Raw genomic sequence first — 14,044 nt, 5'->3', positions numbered from 1 at the left:
ACCCCTTTGTGTCATCAAAGCCCATCAGGTGGACACACTAGCCAGTGGCCTCTCTGTCTCGGTAGCCATCTACCCCTCCCCCCCTCTATTCTTAGTCATAAATACCCATTCATATCCTCTCACTACTAGAAGATCCTGTTTCATTTATTCATAAAAAAGAACGCTTTGGATCAACAGCAGGGGATGCTACCTGGTAACCAACGTTACCTCATGTTACCAAATCCATAACATGGCGTAGGTAAAATGAAGGTTTGCTCCATGGGGGCCCCTTCCAATAAATGAAATGTTTTCGGAGCAGTTTATTTCCGATGACACCGTTTTTTTTATTTAAACTGGGTGAAGAACCGGAGGAGGAGACGGAGTCAGGAGGCTCAGCGCTGACCAGACTGTGTCTGTCATCAGTCTGTGAGCTGAAAGCGCTCATATTCCTCTGTGTGTTTTTCTCCTTACAGATCCTCCTCTGCCTTCCAGAGGACCCTGCCGGGGGCCTCCCCCAGCCCGGGCTGCGGCAGTGCCAGTGGGGCTCGCTCCTCTCTGCCTTACCTAATCAAACAGGAGAACTCAATGGGTTATAAGACCTCCAGCACGGGGTCTGGGGTCCATAGCACGTCTCAGGCCGGCTTTCAGAACTGTAGAGCGGGCCACGTTTTGGGGGTGCCGAGGGACAAGACAGTCGGAGTTCCACACATTAGCAGCAGCGCTAGTGGCGTCTTTACAGTGGGCGGTGTGGGCAGTGCTGTGTCGAGGGACGTGGTGCAACCGTTTAATAATGAAGATGGCTCCTCCCCGCTGGCTTTGTCCCCAACTGGGTGCCATCATTCAGCGCGGCTGCTCAGCGCTAGCAGTCTGAAGAAACGCTGCCTCTCCCTGGCCTCGCAGTCCTCCGCCGCCGCCGGCACCAGCGGCATCGCCGCCACAGGGTCCCCATCGGCTTCTGGCGCCGCTTCCGAGGAGATCAATATCACTGCCATCATCTGCTCCTCCTCCCAGATGTCGATGGTGGCGTGCGTCAACGGGTTCCGCACTAACCTCTCTCCCAGCCACACCAGCAGCGCCGGCTTCTCCTCCTCTTCCTCCTCCTCCTCTACGTCCCCACCCTCCAACTCGTGCTCACGGGAAGCCCTCCAAAGGCCCCCGCCTCGCGGCAGCCCCCAGCAGGCCACGGTACAGGAGAGCTGTCAGCTGTCCTCACCTGCCACCTGCCTGCTGTCTCTCTCCTCCTCCTCCTCCTCCGCGTCCTCCTCCTCGGTGTCGTCAGTGGAGCCGGAGCAGGGCCAGGGGCTGTGCGAGGAGCAGGGCTCCATGCTGCAGGGGCGTGGGGCCGGAGGAACGGCTGATGGAGGAGTAGGGGGGGGAGGAGGCGGAGGCGCGGATGGGTTGGGGCTTCTGATGAGTGGGGCGCTGATGTCTGGGACGCTGCACTCGGGGCCCGATGCCGGGGCCCTCCTGGACAGGGGCCAAAGATCGGGGGCTGCCCTCAAGCAGGAGCCCCTCGATGACTTCTCCCCGAGCGAGGACGAACTCTTTCAGCACCACTACCATCATCATCACCATCACTTGAGTGGTCGCAGTGGGCACCTTCGTCACCCCCACCACCCCCCTCGTCCTGCCATGCCTCCGCCCTACCACCTCCACCAGTACGTGGGGCCCGGACCCGGGGGGCTGCTGCACCACCAGAGCCAGCAGACGGCATCCGCCTCTTCCCTGGGACACAAACAGACCTCTGGAGGCCCCGCTGGGTCCCACACGGCCCCAGAGCAGGAAGACGCCGTTGGAGGAGCACTGGGTGACAAGCAGGTCTGTCGCTGGATTGATTGCAGTGCTGCGTACGAGCAGCAGGAGGAGCTCGTGAGGCATATTGAGAAAGTCCACATCGACCAGCGCAAAGGTGAGGACTTCACCTGTTTCTGGGCTGGCTGCATTCGCCGATACAAGCCCTTCAACGCACGCTACAAGCTGCTCATTCACATGAGGGTCCACTCCGGGGAGAAACCCAACAAGTGTATGGTGAGTCATCACAAACCACTACAATTATCCGCCCAACATTTACCAACCCCCCCCCCCAAAAAAACACAGTAGACAGTAGAGGTTACAGTCTAGTGTTGCTGAAAATCCCCTCACATCTCCGCTGTCTTACTTTCTCCTTTTGAAAGTATTAGGTTATATTCATTGGTTTATTATGAGAGTAGTTGTTTCCATAATTGCAATCATCTGTGAAGAAATTATTTTTTTGTTTGAATTCAGCACAAGAACATATTTCACAAAATAACACAGTACTTGTACATGATTTTTTTTTCCTCAACAAGATACATGTACCTTGTGTCCAAAAACAAGCCTGGACTTGCTTCATTGCTGATTACTTTTCAACAGAACCTTTTATTATGTTTTGGTTGAGAAGCAGTTATGATTGTAATTCCTGTATTTTTAGTGGGGCATGTTAAAAAAAAAAGAAATTCTTCACTGAAGATGTGAGCTGCTATAAGGGAAGGACAACCTCGGTAGTATAAATAGATTTGTGGTTGTATTCTTTACAGGTAAGGCTCCAATTCCACAAGTCAACACACTAATCAATGTCAAGCTGTCATTCCCCCGCGTCCCTTAGCAAATGGAAAAAGCCCTCCAACCTTAAGAATGATTTAGTCCAAATACACAATTAGTCCACAATTTGTGTAGGGCAAAGCCATGTTTATTTTCACAAGCACTCTGTTTTTTGAGAAGGGATTCAGATCACGAAAAGCCAACACATATGGTTAACATAACTAAACAATGCCTACACTTGATCCATTTAAATGGGAGCTTTAAATGTTTAGCTGTCCCACAAGTATTAAGTGAATTGGCTCCATATCCAAGCTAAACATGAGGAGAAATGTAGTAGTCTGGAGAAGGGAGCCGCAGAGGGATAGTCGGTAACATTTGCTAGTCTTGCTCAATTCACGGCTTCACCCAAAGCCCCTGTCAGAAGTGGTCCTCCTCAAGCTCAGGAAGCCGTCCAAATCCTAATTATTGAAAAAACGAAGTCTGCAATATTGTTAAAACACCTGCTTTATCTCAGGACCTGATCCCCCCCCCCCCCCCCGAAAAGAAAAAAGAAAATTCATGTCTTATTTATTTTTCTAAATAACTTGTATAACAGTGGCTTGTTGTAAGCTGTATTTTATGATGCTGTTGGCCAGGTTGAATTAGAAATTCATGGTGGCTCAACTGATTCTGAAAGTTGTTAATGCACATCTGAGCTGAACGCCAAGCGAAGCCAAGAAGACATTAACTCAACTGTTGCTGCTGCTCTCTGTCTTTGCGTCACTCGTGGTATTAGCATTTCTGCTGCCTTGACTCAGCGTGTACTAAAAAGTTGGAAGTAATTTGCTGCATTGCGTGCCCCAACTGTTAATTCAGCTTTAGTTGCGTCAGTTGCGTTGCATTATAGGCTTTCTTTACACTTGTTGTTGCTGTTGTTGTTGTTTTTGCTGCTGCTCTTTGAAGCATTGTGTGGTCGTGTCTTTGCTCCATTTAGGGCTGCAGTTACATTTGGTTGACACATGTTTATGGAGTAGAGGTGTATGCTTAAATGTATCACTGTGAAGGTGTGCGCACGCATGTGTGTGTGTGTGTGTGTGTGTGTGTGTGTGTGTGTGTGTGTTTGTGTTTATGTGTGTTTTTGGAGATGTTTGCCATATGTGAGCGCTAGAACAATTCAGCTCAGTGTGGATGAAACACTGGACTCTGTCTGCGGACATGAGGCACTGTGAAACTCTGCTACACACCCTAACCTCATGATCACCCCTTATTTCCAGCAAATTTACATCCACACACATCCACACACACACACACACACACACACACACACACACACACACACACACACACACACACACACACACACACACACACACACACACATTTTCGCAGCCATGCAGCAATGTGAAAATGGGGATATTGTTTCTTTTGACTCTCACAATAGGAAGTATTGATTCCATGTACAGTGTGTTTGGTTGTAACACTCCTGCTTTTCCGACAGAACGTAAACAGAAATGTGAAATGTTTTCAAGCTTGAATCAACACATCTAATCAGCAGGGATTGAATGTGTGTTGATCTGGGACTTCAGCAGATAAACCTGGAGGGCCAGAGAAAATAAACCTGCTCTCCGTGCGTGTTTATAAGTGTGTTTGTGTTTGTATATAGTCTATACGGATTTACTAAGTGCTCTACCTATAGGAAACCTAGCGTCTCTGTTCGCATCTGAAAAAGCGTGCATGCTCGTGAATTTTAGTTGTGTCCATCCCAAGTCCTTATTTTTATTTTTTTATTTTTATTTTTTTTGTCTGGACTTGTGTGCTTTTTGGCCAGTAGCACTGATACCTCTTGTGTTTGTTGTGCTCATGCAATAGACAAAGGCATTTGAGTATTTGAGCAATTCATATGGAGGAAGCAGATGAGACATTCTGTTTTAGGACCAAATGCCCTAGAAAAACCAGGGCTAATCCCTTTATTATCTTTCCAGCAGCAGATTCCAGCCGGTGCTTATGAAGCAGGCCTTTCCTCACATCCAAACATAACACATCTTTGTCTCTCACTCTCTCTCTACATATACATATGTAGAAAGTGAGAGAGAGAGAGATGTATGTACTGTACAGCTGCACAGCATTTGCTCCATGCTGTGTCTTGGCAGGAAAAAGTCATTATCACAACGTACAAGTTGTACCCCGACCCCTGCTTGGGCCTGTCACAGTCTGTACCTGGCTAATATTTTAAGAAATTCTTCATTAAAAAATTAAAAAAAGAAGAAAAAAAAGTCAGTTCCTTCCATATGTAGATGGCTGACATTGTAACTCAGACAGTTCTGCTGCCTTTTTGAAAATATGCTTAGTTTCCTCTCCCCTCCAATTAAAGCCGGCCCTGGGCTGTTGTGTAGGGGCAGGCAAGCAATGACGGACACTCGGGCAAAAAGGAAACAACATAATCTCTCTGCAATATCCTGTTGTGTTTCATGCTTAATTCACTTGTTGTTTTAGTTTATTACATTTTTTCCCTGCGTCTGCATAAATATTAAAAATATATCCAGCAGGAGAAGCCCTGACATGGTCCTAGACTTTGATATTGTTCTGCTCTGTCAGTGCCTGGCCCAGCGGATTTGAAGTGTCTGAAGGCTGCACTGTGAGCTACGAAGGTCAGAAAATATCCCTGTGAACCAGCGAGGCTGATCTGCGTGGAGAGGACAGAGCATTTACATGGCATGGAGTGACTTCAGCCAAAATTACAGCACTGCACTTTATTTGGTTTGTTTGGCAGTAGCAGTTTTGGTCAGATGTCAGAGAAAAACTCACCCATGAAGTAAGACTTTCAGAACAATAGTATGCTTTAAATGGTATTAGAGGAGGTTATATTGTTGCAGCCAGTGGTCCAAGGCATGAAAAATGATTCGGTGGTTTTCTTATGCCACTGTATTTACATGCAAAATTTCACAGAGAAGAATCTTTTGGGAAGAATAGTATTTTTAGGAATTCTAACTAAAGCACAGTTTTGGTGCATTATGTGCTGTAAATGTCAAAGGTACCATTTTATTATGACAGCTCTGGTTTGGATACAACAGCAAGGCTTCAGTTGAAATTTTATTTTTGCACCTGGCATGTGGACAATTTTATTAAAGCATGCTTATTATGTTTTGTGTAAGTCAAGTAAGGCAATCCCACAGGCGATTTATGTGTCATTAAGTACAGAGATAAACATGTTTTCATAGTGCAGCATGCCCATAGTAATTTACTGTATTACATTATTATTATTATTTTATGTTCCAGAATTCATAACACTTAGGTGATGTAATTGACAATTTATTTGAAAACAAAACATAATTCTGCCATAAAAGGTTAGATTCACATCTTTAGTTTTCATGTTATCTTAGTGCAAGCCGCCCGTTTCACAATGATAAAACGCAGCCAGCATTAGCTGCTTAATGGGACCCTGTCCAAACACATTGACATGTGTACACGCACAAACACCAAAACACACACACACACACACACACACACATACACACACACGCTCACTGACACTCAGTCAAACCACTTGTTGAAGGAAAGTTGGATGTTGAGGCCTGCTGGAAAAAAAGTGTAGATCATGGAATTTCCTCTTTTTCCACTGGTGTGAAACCAGCAAACATATATATTTAGATTTACTAGACTGATTTTTGGAAGAGAGTGGCAAAATCCCTCGGCAGCAGACGCTGAGACGTAGAGCGCCAGCCAGTGCCAAGATGGCGTGTGTTTTCAGGGGTAAATGGAGTCTTTTGTGAGCAATCAGCTCAGACACAGGAGATGAAACAGTGAGTGCCATTAGCTAATTAAAACTAAGGTTCAGCACATGACCTGACTTTTCCTCTGAATGCCGCCTGAAACCGGAGCTGTCTGGGCACAGGGCGCGGGCAGCGAGTGACGTTGATATTAATGTGTTTGTACCCGTATGGGCCTCTGACACTCGGTTTAGAAGCCACGGTTTCTGAGCCTCGCTCTCGAACCAGTGGCTCCCAAAAACTACCTGCAGTCAAGCTCAGCTCACTTTGGGATGATCCTCAAAAGCACTTACTGTATGTGGTTATTGTATTTTGTATGCACCCAGTGGCAACAACGTGCAGACATTTAAACTTGACCCAAGCAACTGAGGCATGAAAGGAAACTAGCAACACAAAACATTATGGATCAACAAGGCCAAGTGGTTCCTCAGGCTGGACACACACACACACACACACAGATTCAGTGGGAGAGAAGAGGTCTATATGGCTCATTTAAAGTAATCAGGGTCAACAGGCGAGAAGAGGCACTGATTCAGCATGTCAAGAGTAACTGCATGCTTAGGAAGCAGAGCTACTAAAGTCTCTTCAATTGGCAATGCAAAGACCTTATCAGGTCCAGATAAGAACCTGCTACAGATCAGCTTATGGTACTTATCCTTCCTCTTTCTCACCATTATATCATTTTCAGAATTAGTGTTGTCAGTCATTCCCAAGGAAAATGAGTTCATCAGGTAGCTTGATAGTCTAATTTCTCTCTACAAACCCATAATCCCATCCTGTGGTTCTCCTCCGTCTTCCTGTCAGGACTGCAGCGCTGCTTGGCAGTGCAGCCGTCATGCAAATTGTAACACAACACTGTCCATATGTGATAGTGGTATGATGAAACAGCTGGCGGAGGGGCTCTGCGACTGATGTTTTGGCATACGAATGAAAGGCCTGGATGGATGGATCTTGCTTGTTTTCCTTGTTGAGCAGCCCAGGCCAACTTTTTGTCAGGACCAAAAAGTTTTCCAGTCAATCTTTTACAGTAATGCAATCCAGTACCCCCCTCCCCCCAACATCACCCCCAACATCCCTCTCCCCCACTATCCATCATTTATATCTGAATTAAAGCCTGCAAACTCAACACTTCCTGCATCTACACAACCACAACACACGTCTCACTGTTGTGTCGACAACTAATCTTTCAATCCATTTATTTTACCTTTGCCATTACACATATAGCCATTCATTGATCATTAATTATCCCTTTCATGTAAACCATAAACTGGTGGGCTGCTCTATGCTGTAGACATATTAAATATTTATGTAGCACATTCTGCCAAGGTTTGATTCAGGAACCTCCTTTAAAGGTAGTCCTACTTTTAATCCAATTACTTCTAAATATATTTAGACTTTAATTAAAATATATTTGATCTTAATGGCTACGTAGGTTGAGGTCTGTCTTTAATGACATTGCAAACAGTTAACTGGTAAAAGCCTTTTCGTTTATTAAAGAGAGGCCTTGTCAGAAAAGAAAAATAAACAAAAAGCAGTGATTTTAAGCATCTGGCTATTTAAAATGTTCTTAATGTTCTGGTTTATTTAATTTATTTCAAGATCTAAAGCGTTCAAAAGTTTTAAATTCTATCTCTGCGTTAAAGTTTCAGTTGCGTTTTCTTTCCAGTCAGTAAGATACACATCAGCATGTCAGCATGTCCTAATTACATCTTAAATTCAACAGAGCTTTTGGTATGTTTCGATTGGAGAGGTGACAGAATTAGGACCAGTATGCATACTAAATTCACTCGACTGAGCATGGCGTTCATGGAAAACTGTGCCTCTGAAGCAGCGCACAACAGAAACACTGCTCACAGCTGGCTCACGTATTAAATGTTGGGAGCAGGTTTAAAAAAAAAAAAAAAAAGTCTTATTTTATTCATTTCTTTGTCAAGTTTCCAAAGTGGAAATCGCCAGAGCCGTTTCAAGGATGCAGTTTTATGGATCTCCAGGCGTGCACACTTTGTATCACTTCCTGTTAGTACAGAGGAGTAAAGTATGCATGATAATTTCTCAGGACCTGCCACTTGTACCAAAAGTTGTCCAGTGTTGCTGGTCCAGGTTGTTGCAACACACAACATTTGCTCATTAACTTTTAGCCCGGTTGACTGAGCTGGCTGGAGCTTATTCACCATGTGAGCAGCTTTCATTGAAATAGCTGATGTGATATGTTTGGATTCCTCAACCAAGGTTTTGAAGCTCCATTACTGGTCCGACAACATGTACCTGTCCATCACTGTGTACAGCGATGGATGGATCCTCCCCCCCCCCCCCCTCTGACCTGGTTGTATTTCATGAATACAGCGAACTGTCGACATGGCTGTTATGTACACAGTACTGTATAAGCAGTGAAGCATTTCTCGCTTCACTTCTTCTTCGCTTCTTGTAAGTCTACACTGGACTCTCTTCGTAGCTTTAAAAGGTCAAGCCGCTCCAGCTACCTTGCTTTCAACCTCATAACCAGGTATCAAAGCATGGAGGATTTACTACATGTGATACACTCTAATTGCATTTGTCTGGAATGCAATATTTTGAGTTTCCCCATTTCCTCAACATTTAATCACGCTCTGGTATCGGAAACCTGAAGACCCAGGGCTGAGTCTGGTTATACATTGCATAGAGATTGTGTCATAATTGCGTCCCATCCGAAACCTTAATCAGTTTAACCTCTCTGCTGAGCCAGATCAGTTTACTAATACATGGGAGAGATGAAGCCGGGGTGTGTGTTCGGGTGTCTCTGTCACGTTCACGGGGGGTGAAGGGGGGTGAGACTGTTGCAGGGATGCAAAACTGGTTCCTACAGCAGAGAGAGAGAGAGAGAAAGAAGGCGGGCGGATGGATGGATGGAGAAGAGCTGTGGGATCTCTGTCTTAGGTCATGGGGCCTTTTTAGACTCCCCTTCTAGAGTCTTAAAATTTTCCCTGGTTGTTAGAGCTCAATAGTGGTGTCTTTTGGTTGTATACCGTCATGGATCATGTGCAATGCGGAGGCGGACTTAACCGTTTCTTCTCTGCAGCGCAAACAGATAATTATAGCCAAAGTCGCATTTTACGAGACAAAGACATAACAGGCCCTTTCTGCTCCGAGGCTTCCATCCTAACCCACTCCTCACAGTCGCACACTGGCCTCGAACCTGTGCCAACACACAATTTGTACCACAGAAGCCAGTCTGCAAACACACACACACACTAAACAGGTCAATTGCTTGTGTATACTGTGTGTGTGTGTGTGTGTGTGTGTGTGTGTGTCTTGAACAGAGGTAAATCTCTTGCACCCAGATGTTTGTTTTTGTTTTTTGCTGACTTGTCAGTGTGGCAGAGGGCACAGCATAGAACTGAGTCCAGAGCAACATCTACCCCTGACCGCCTTCACATTACCCACCAAACAAGCAAACAAGAAGGACATTTATACACACCAGGACCACTTCTGTCTCAGGGCCACACCACAGCCCCAGGACGACAGTATCCCTCCACCCAGCCCAGACCCACACCGCTCCGCACTCCGCTCAGACTAGACCTGCAGCTAATATATATATGAGAAACTGAGTTGCTACCGTGCAAAATAAACACCAAGAGTAGTATGGATAAATTATGTAGCGAAAGACATGTTTACATTTATGGTGTCAAGTTTAAATTATGCACTGCGGTGTTCCGTGGTTAGAGTGCCGGGTTTAATTTGAATGTTTGAGAAACGCAGTGAAGGTTGAAAGAAACGGAGCCAGACAGGCAATTCACTTCTACTGATGTCATCCCAAAAAAGACATTTTTTTTTGCCCAGAATTCATCACAAGGCATTATGCATGACAAGTGATTTGGTATGCACTGAATGCGGACTAAAGAGAGGCATTTTTGAGGCATTAGCGAAGCCGTTGCGCGCAGAGCTCAAGCGTTTGTTACAGGTCAAATGAGCTCTCCAAGCTGAGACGTGTGTGTGTGTGTGTGTGTGTGTTTACACTGTCAAGGCCTTCAGTGTGTTTTCAAACACCCAAGAGAGAGCGAAGAGAATGAAGAGAGCTCCCAGTGGAAAGATCCAAGTCAGAATATCGAGGCACGGAGCGGTGGTGTTAAATGCCACATATATCAAAACACTGACATTAACCAAAACCACATCTAGTGTAATGATTGATAATAAGAGCGAGGTCGGAAATTAGAGAAAGAGAGAGACGGGACCAAAAAGCCTCTCAGTGGGACACTTAAGGACACGATGCACACAATGATACACTAATTTTTTATTGCTGTTTTTTATGATAATTTGACCCAGCAGAACTGGCACCACACAAGACTGATATTTAAGCTGGGATTTACCTCTCCCCCGTAGAGTTTTACACCCCAATGATCTCTAACTGTCTCCAGAAAGAAGCCCCACTCACTTTCTGTTCACGTCTGAAAACATCTGTTTCACATTCGGCCTGTTCAGCTTTGGAATTAGTTTAACATCGATGTAAAAGGGTTTATACAGGGTTTAGAGGCAGAATGGTTTGGTTATTCGGGAGAATTACAGTAGAAGCAAGAAGCCTTTAAGTCGAAGCATATCCTTTTTTCCCTTTTCCGTCTGTTCTCTCAGCTTCTAATAACAGCGATCTGTCATCCAGTGTCACGTAGCAACTGTCATTTCGCTCGCAATGCGTAAAAAACATTGGTATCGCAAGTATGCCACTTTTATTTTTCAAAGAAATAATGCCAAGAAATTTAGATTAGGTCAGACGTGATTTAAAGTTCTGCAAGGAAATAAATCTTGTATGAGGGGAAAAATACTGTATTGTAATGCGCCTGCACCCTAACTGGCAAATTATTGCGAGGTGAGCGAGCACCAGGCCTGGGAGTCATATTACAGCGAGCGCAAACATACGTCTATTGAAAAAATATAAAGGAAATATTCCATAAATATGAAAACATTCACCAAAGAATACCAGTGATTAGTGGAACGTCGGGGTTTTTGCCAGCGGAGTCCGTCGTAATTGCACTGGAATGGGGAGTGGTTTTACTCTCAAATAAATGTCTTTTCCTATAGGACAGTGGACACAGACATGTCGGTGTGGACTGCATTACTGGATATGAAGAGGCAACTATATACTGAAATGTGGTGAATTGATTTATTGAAAAGTGAATGAATGGCGATGTGCTCGCTAAGGACGGCTGAGCTGTGATTGGACCTGACACCCCGAGTGTCTAGCGCAGCCTGATATATTGCAACCAGCCATATCCACATAACTGGAAACTGGACCCTGAAACCCACAGAGAGCAGAAAAGAACACAACCTTGGCAAGCCGAGGAGTGAACAAATCAAGGGGCACCGTGGCATCTCAGTTGCACCACATTTCTTGGGCAGCTGCTTTTTTACCCAAAAGGCTTTGTGGTCTGGTCCCCCTCCAGAGGGTTGCATAAACGCTCTCTCTTTCCCTTCGCCCTGCTGGAATCCAACGGGCTGGTGTTGATCACAATGCCATGTTGACCTATTGTTTAATTTTGCTGGCATGTTTTCTGTCTGAATACTATAGTGCTTCTGGCATGGAGGCATTTGGCTTGGCAACTCTGCTGGGCTTCTGCAATGTTTATTTGTTGTCACGTCAGAGTTATAGAGTCGCCAGTGTATGCTACAGTACGCGTGAGCCTTTACACAGCTGTGTCAACTCTTGACTTGTGTGGACAACGGTTGGTTGGCCAAAAAGGGAGAAGGGCTTTTATTTCGTTACCTAACTAAGTCTGTACAATGCAGGAACGCTGTGACTTGGGCCGTGGTTTTCTTTATATCAGGTTGTCACACAGGAATTTAAGCCAGTAGAGAAGATTTAAAAATAAAAATATTATATTATAGTCGGGAACATGGCGGCCGACAAGACAGTCCTTGTTCACATTTAAACCGAAAATAGAATTGAATATGTTAGCATGAAATATCCTCTGGTCCCACCAATAATCAATACTTTTATTCTGTTAAAACTGCTACCAGCAAAAGTGGTTACTTTGGTTTTCTGGCCTGATGCTGTGGTTTGGTGGTCTGTGTGTGTGACTGTGTGTGTGTGTGTGTTTTTTCTTTCTAGTACATGAGTGGTTAATGTCAGGAGTTGTTGTCGGAGCCAAGGCATCTTTCCAGACCTGTGGCAATAACCAAAGATGCCAATTTCTCCATTACCAGCAGCCTCAATAGACCAGAATGGAATGCAATCACAGACATGTTGCATTTTGAGCAAGCAGTGTAGCACATTTTCTTTTTCTTTTTTGGACAGTTTTCACTCTGGGAGATTACGGCAGTTGCTGTAAAAAAGGAGAGAGCTTGACTCTAGACTTTAACTTTCTTGCGATTATAGAGTTGCCGACATGTAGAGATGGCCGGTGCAGATTTAAGGTTATTAGACTTTTGGACCCGACGAAGAAGAACAGCAGCTGTGGAGGAGAAAGTCAAATAAATGCCTGAAATACAAACGTTAAAGCGGTAGGCAGACTCAGCGGAGAAGTCACGGTGGAAAGAGAAAATGATGGATGATGACGGTGATCCAATAAAAATATCACCTCACAGCTCCGGCCAATCATCACATTGGACGGCGCAGTATTTGTCTAACGGTCTAACAAAAGAGCAATAAAGTTGATCAATTAAATATCAAGTTATTGTCCTCGCTGGCTGTTGCCGAGTTGGCCGCAATACCGCCAATATACAGTGGAGCCACAGAGTTTGTTGAGGTATATAACACCCCATTGTCAGGCTGGGGCGAGAGACGGCCTTATTGGCAGAAGGGGGTAAAAAGAGAGATGAGAGAGACGGAGAGAGAAAGCGAGAGTGAGAGCGGAGGCAGGTGTGAGTGAAAGGTGCTGGACAGATTGAAGCCCGGTTGTCAGAGGACGCCGTAGCTCATGAGCCCGTCAAGCGGGATCCCATATTGACTTGCCAGTAACATCAGTCCAGGCGCCGGCTCGGAACACAGATCATGTTTAGGATTTTCATTGTGTAACCCCGTAGTCTGTCTTTTTCATGCCAGGTTCGGATTTCGTGAATGGGTTTATAATTAATGCCTCGATGGTTACTAATGGCTGCGGCACTGGAAGGTTTGTGTTGCACTCTAATTAGCCATTATAAATGGTTAGGATTGCGAGTGAGAATAAAACACAACTGTCACAAGACAAAGTGGGATGGCTCCTATAGAAGTCTCACTGAGCGAGAGGTCACAGGATCACGTCTCCTCACCAGAGCGAAGAGCTAAGACAGAAAATATTCAGTGGTTATTTATTCCATAAATCTTCTTTGTCTTCCAGTCAACAACACTAAAGAATGTCTCATCTTTGCAGTGGAAAAAAACATCCTCATGTTTCTTGGCATAAATAAGATGATTTACATGGTCAACATTTCAACTTTGAAACTGAACCGTGTTGGATTCATGTAAAAGCTTGGGTTAAGGTTAAATTATAGGTAAGGTAATAAACCCACCTTGTTCATAACACTGTGTGACGGTAAGACTCTTCTCCAATGTGACGTCTTTGTGTTTTTTCCTCCCATCAGGATGCAGGACAGTCCAAAACCCAGACCTGCTAAACTTTTAAACTTTAAACTGTACATACAGCGTGAAGGAAACAGAAATTCTGTTTCATCAGTGATGAAACTGATACACAAATATTTCTCAGTAAAAACAAAAAGAAATCATCGCACAGAGCTCTGTCCTCTGTCCTTAGCATTGATGTGGATGCGATCAGAAACACGATCCGGTGTTTGTTACAAGCAGAGCCTGTCTCTCA

General features: G+C 44.8%; 1 protein-coding gene across 1 annotated transcript in view; it reads left to right on the top strand.

Annotated features, from left to right (window-relative positions):
• Positions 1-14,044, top strand: part of glis1b (GLIS family zinc finger 1b) — a gene marked incomplete at both ends in the record, with an annotated part of 68,258 nt that overhangs the window by 28,307 nt on the left and 25,907 nt on the right. The window contains one exon of the mRNA XM_083970097.1: positions 453-2,007. Within this exon, the coding sequence (XP_083826223.1) occupies positions 453-2,007 (1,555 nt within the window). The remainder of the gene's footprint in view (positions 1-452; positions 2,008-14,044) is intronic.

Source organism: Trachurus trachurus (assembly GCF_905171665.1).
Source record: "Trachurus trachurus genome assembly, chromosome: 4".
In the NCBI taxonomy this organism is placed as follows: domain Eukaryota; kingdom Metazoa; phylum Chordata; class Actinopteri; order Carangiformes; family Carangidae; genus Trachurus; species Trachurus trachurus.
This window is presented reverse-complemented; position numbering and strand designations above follow the sequence as displayed.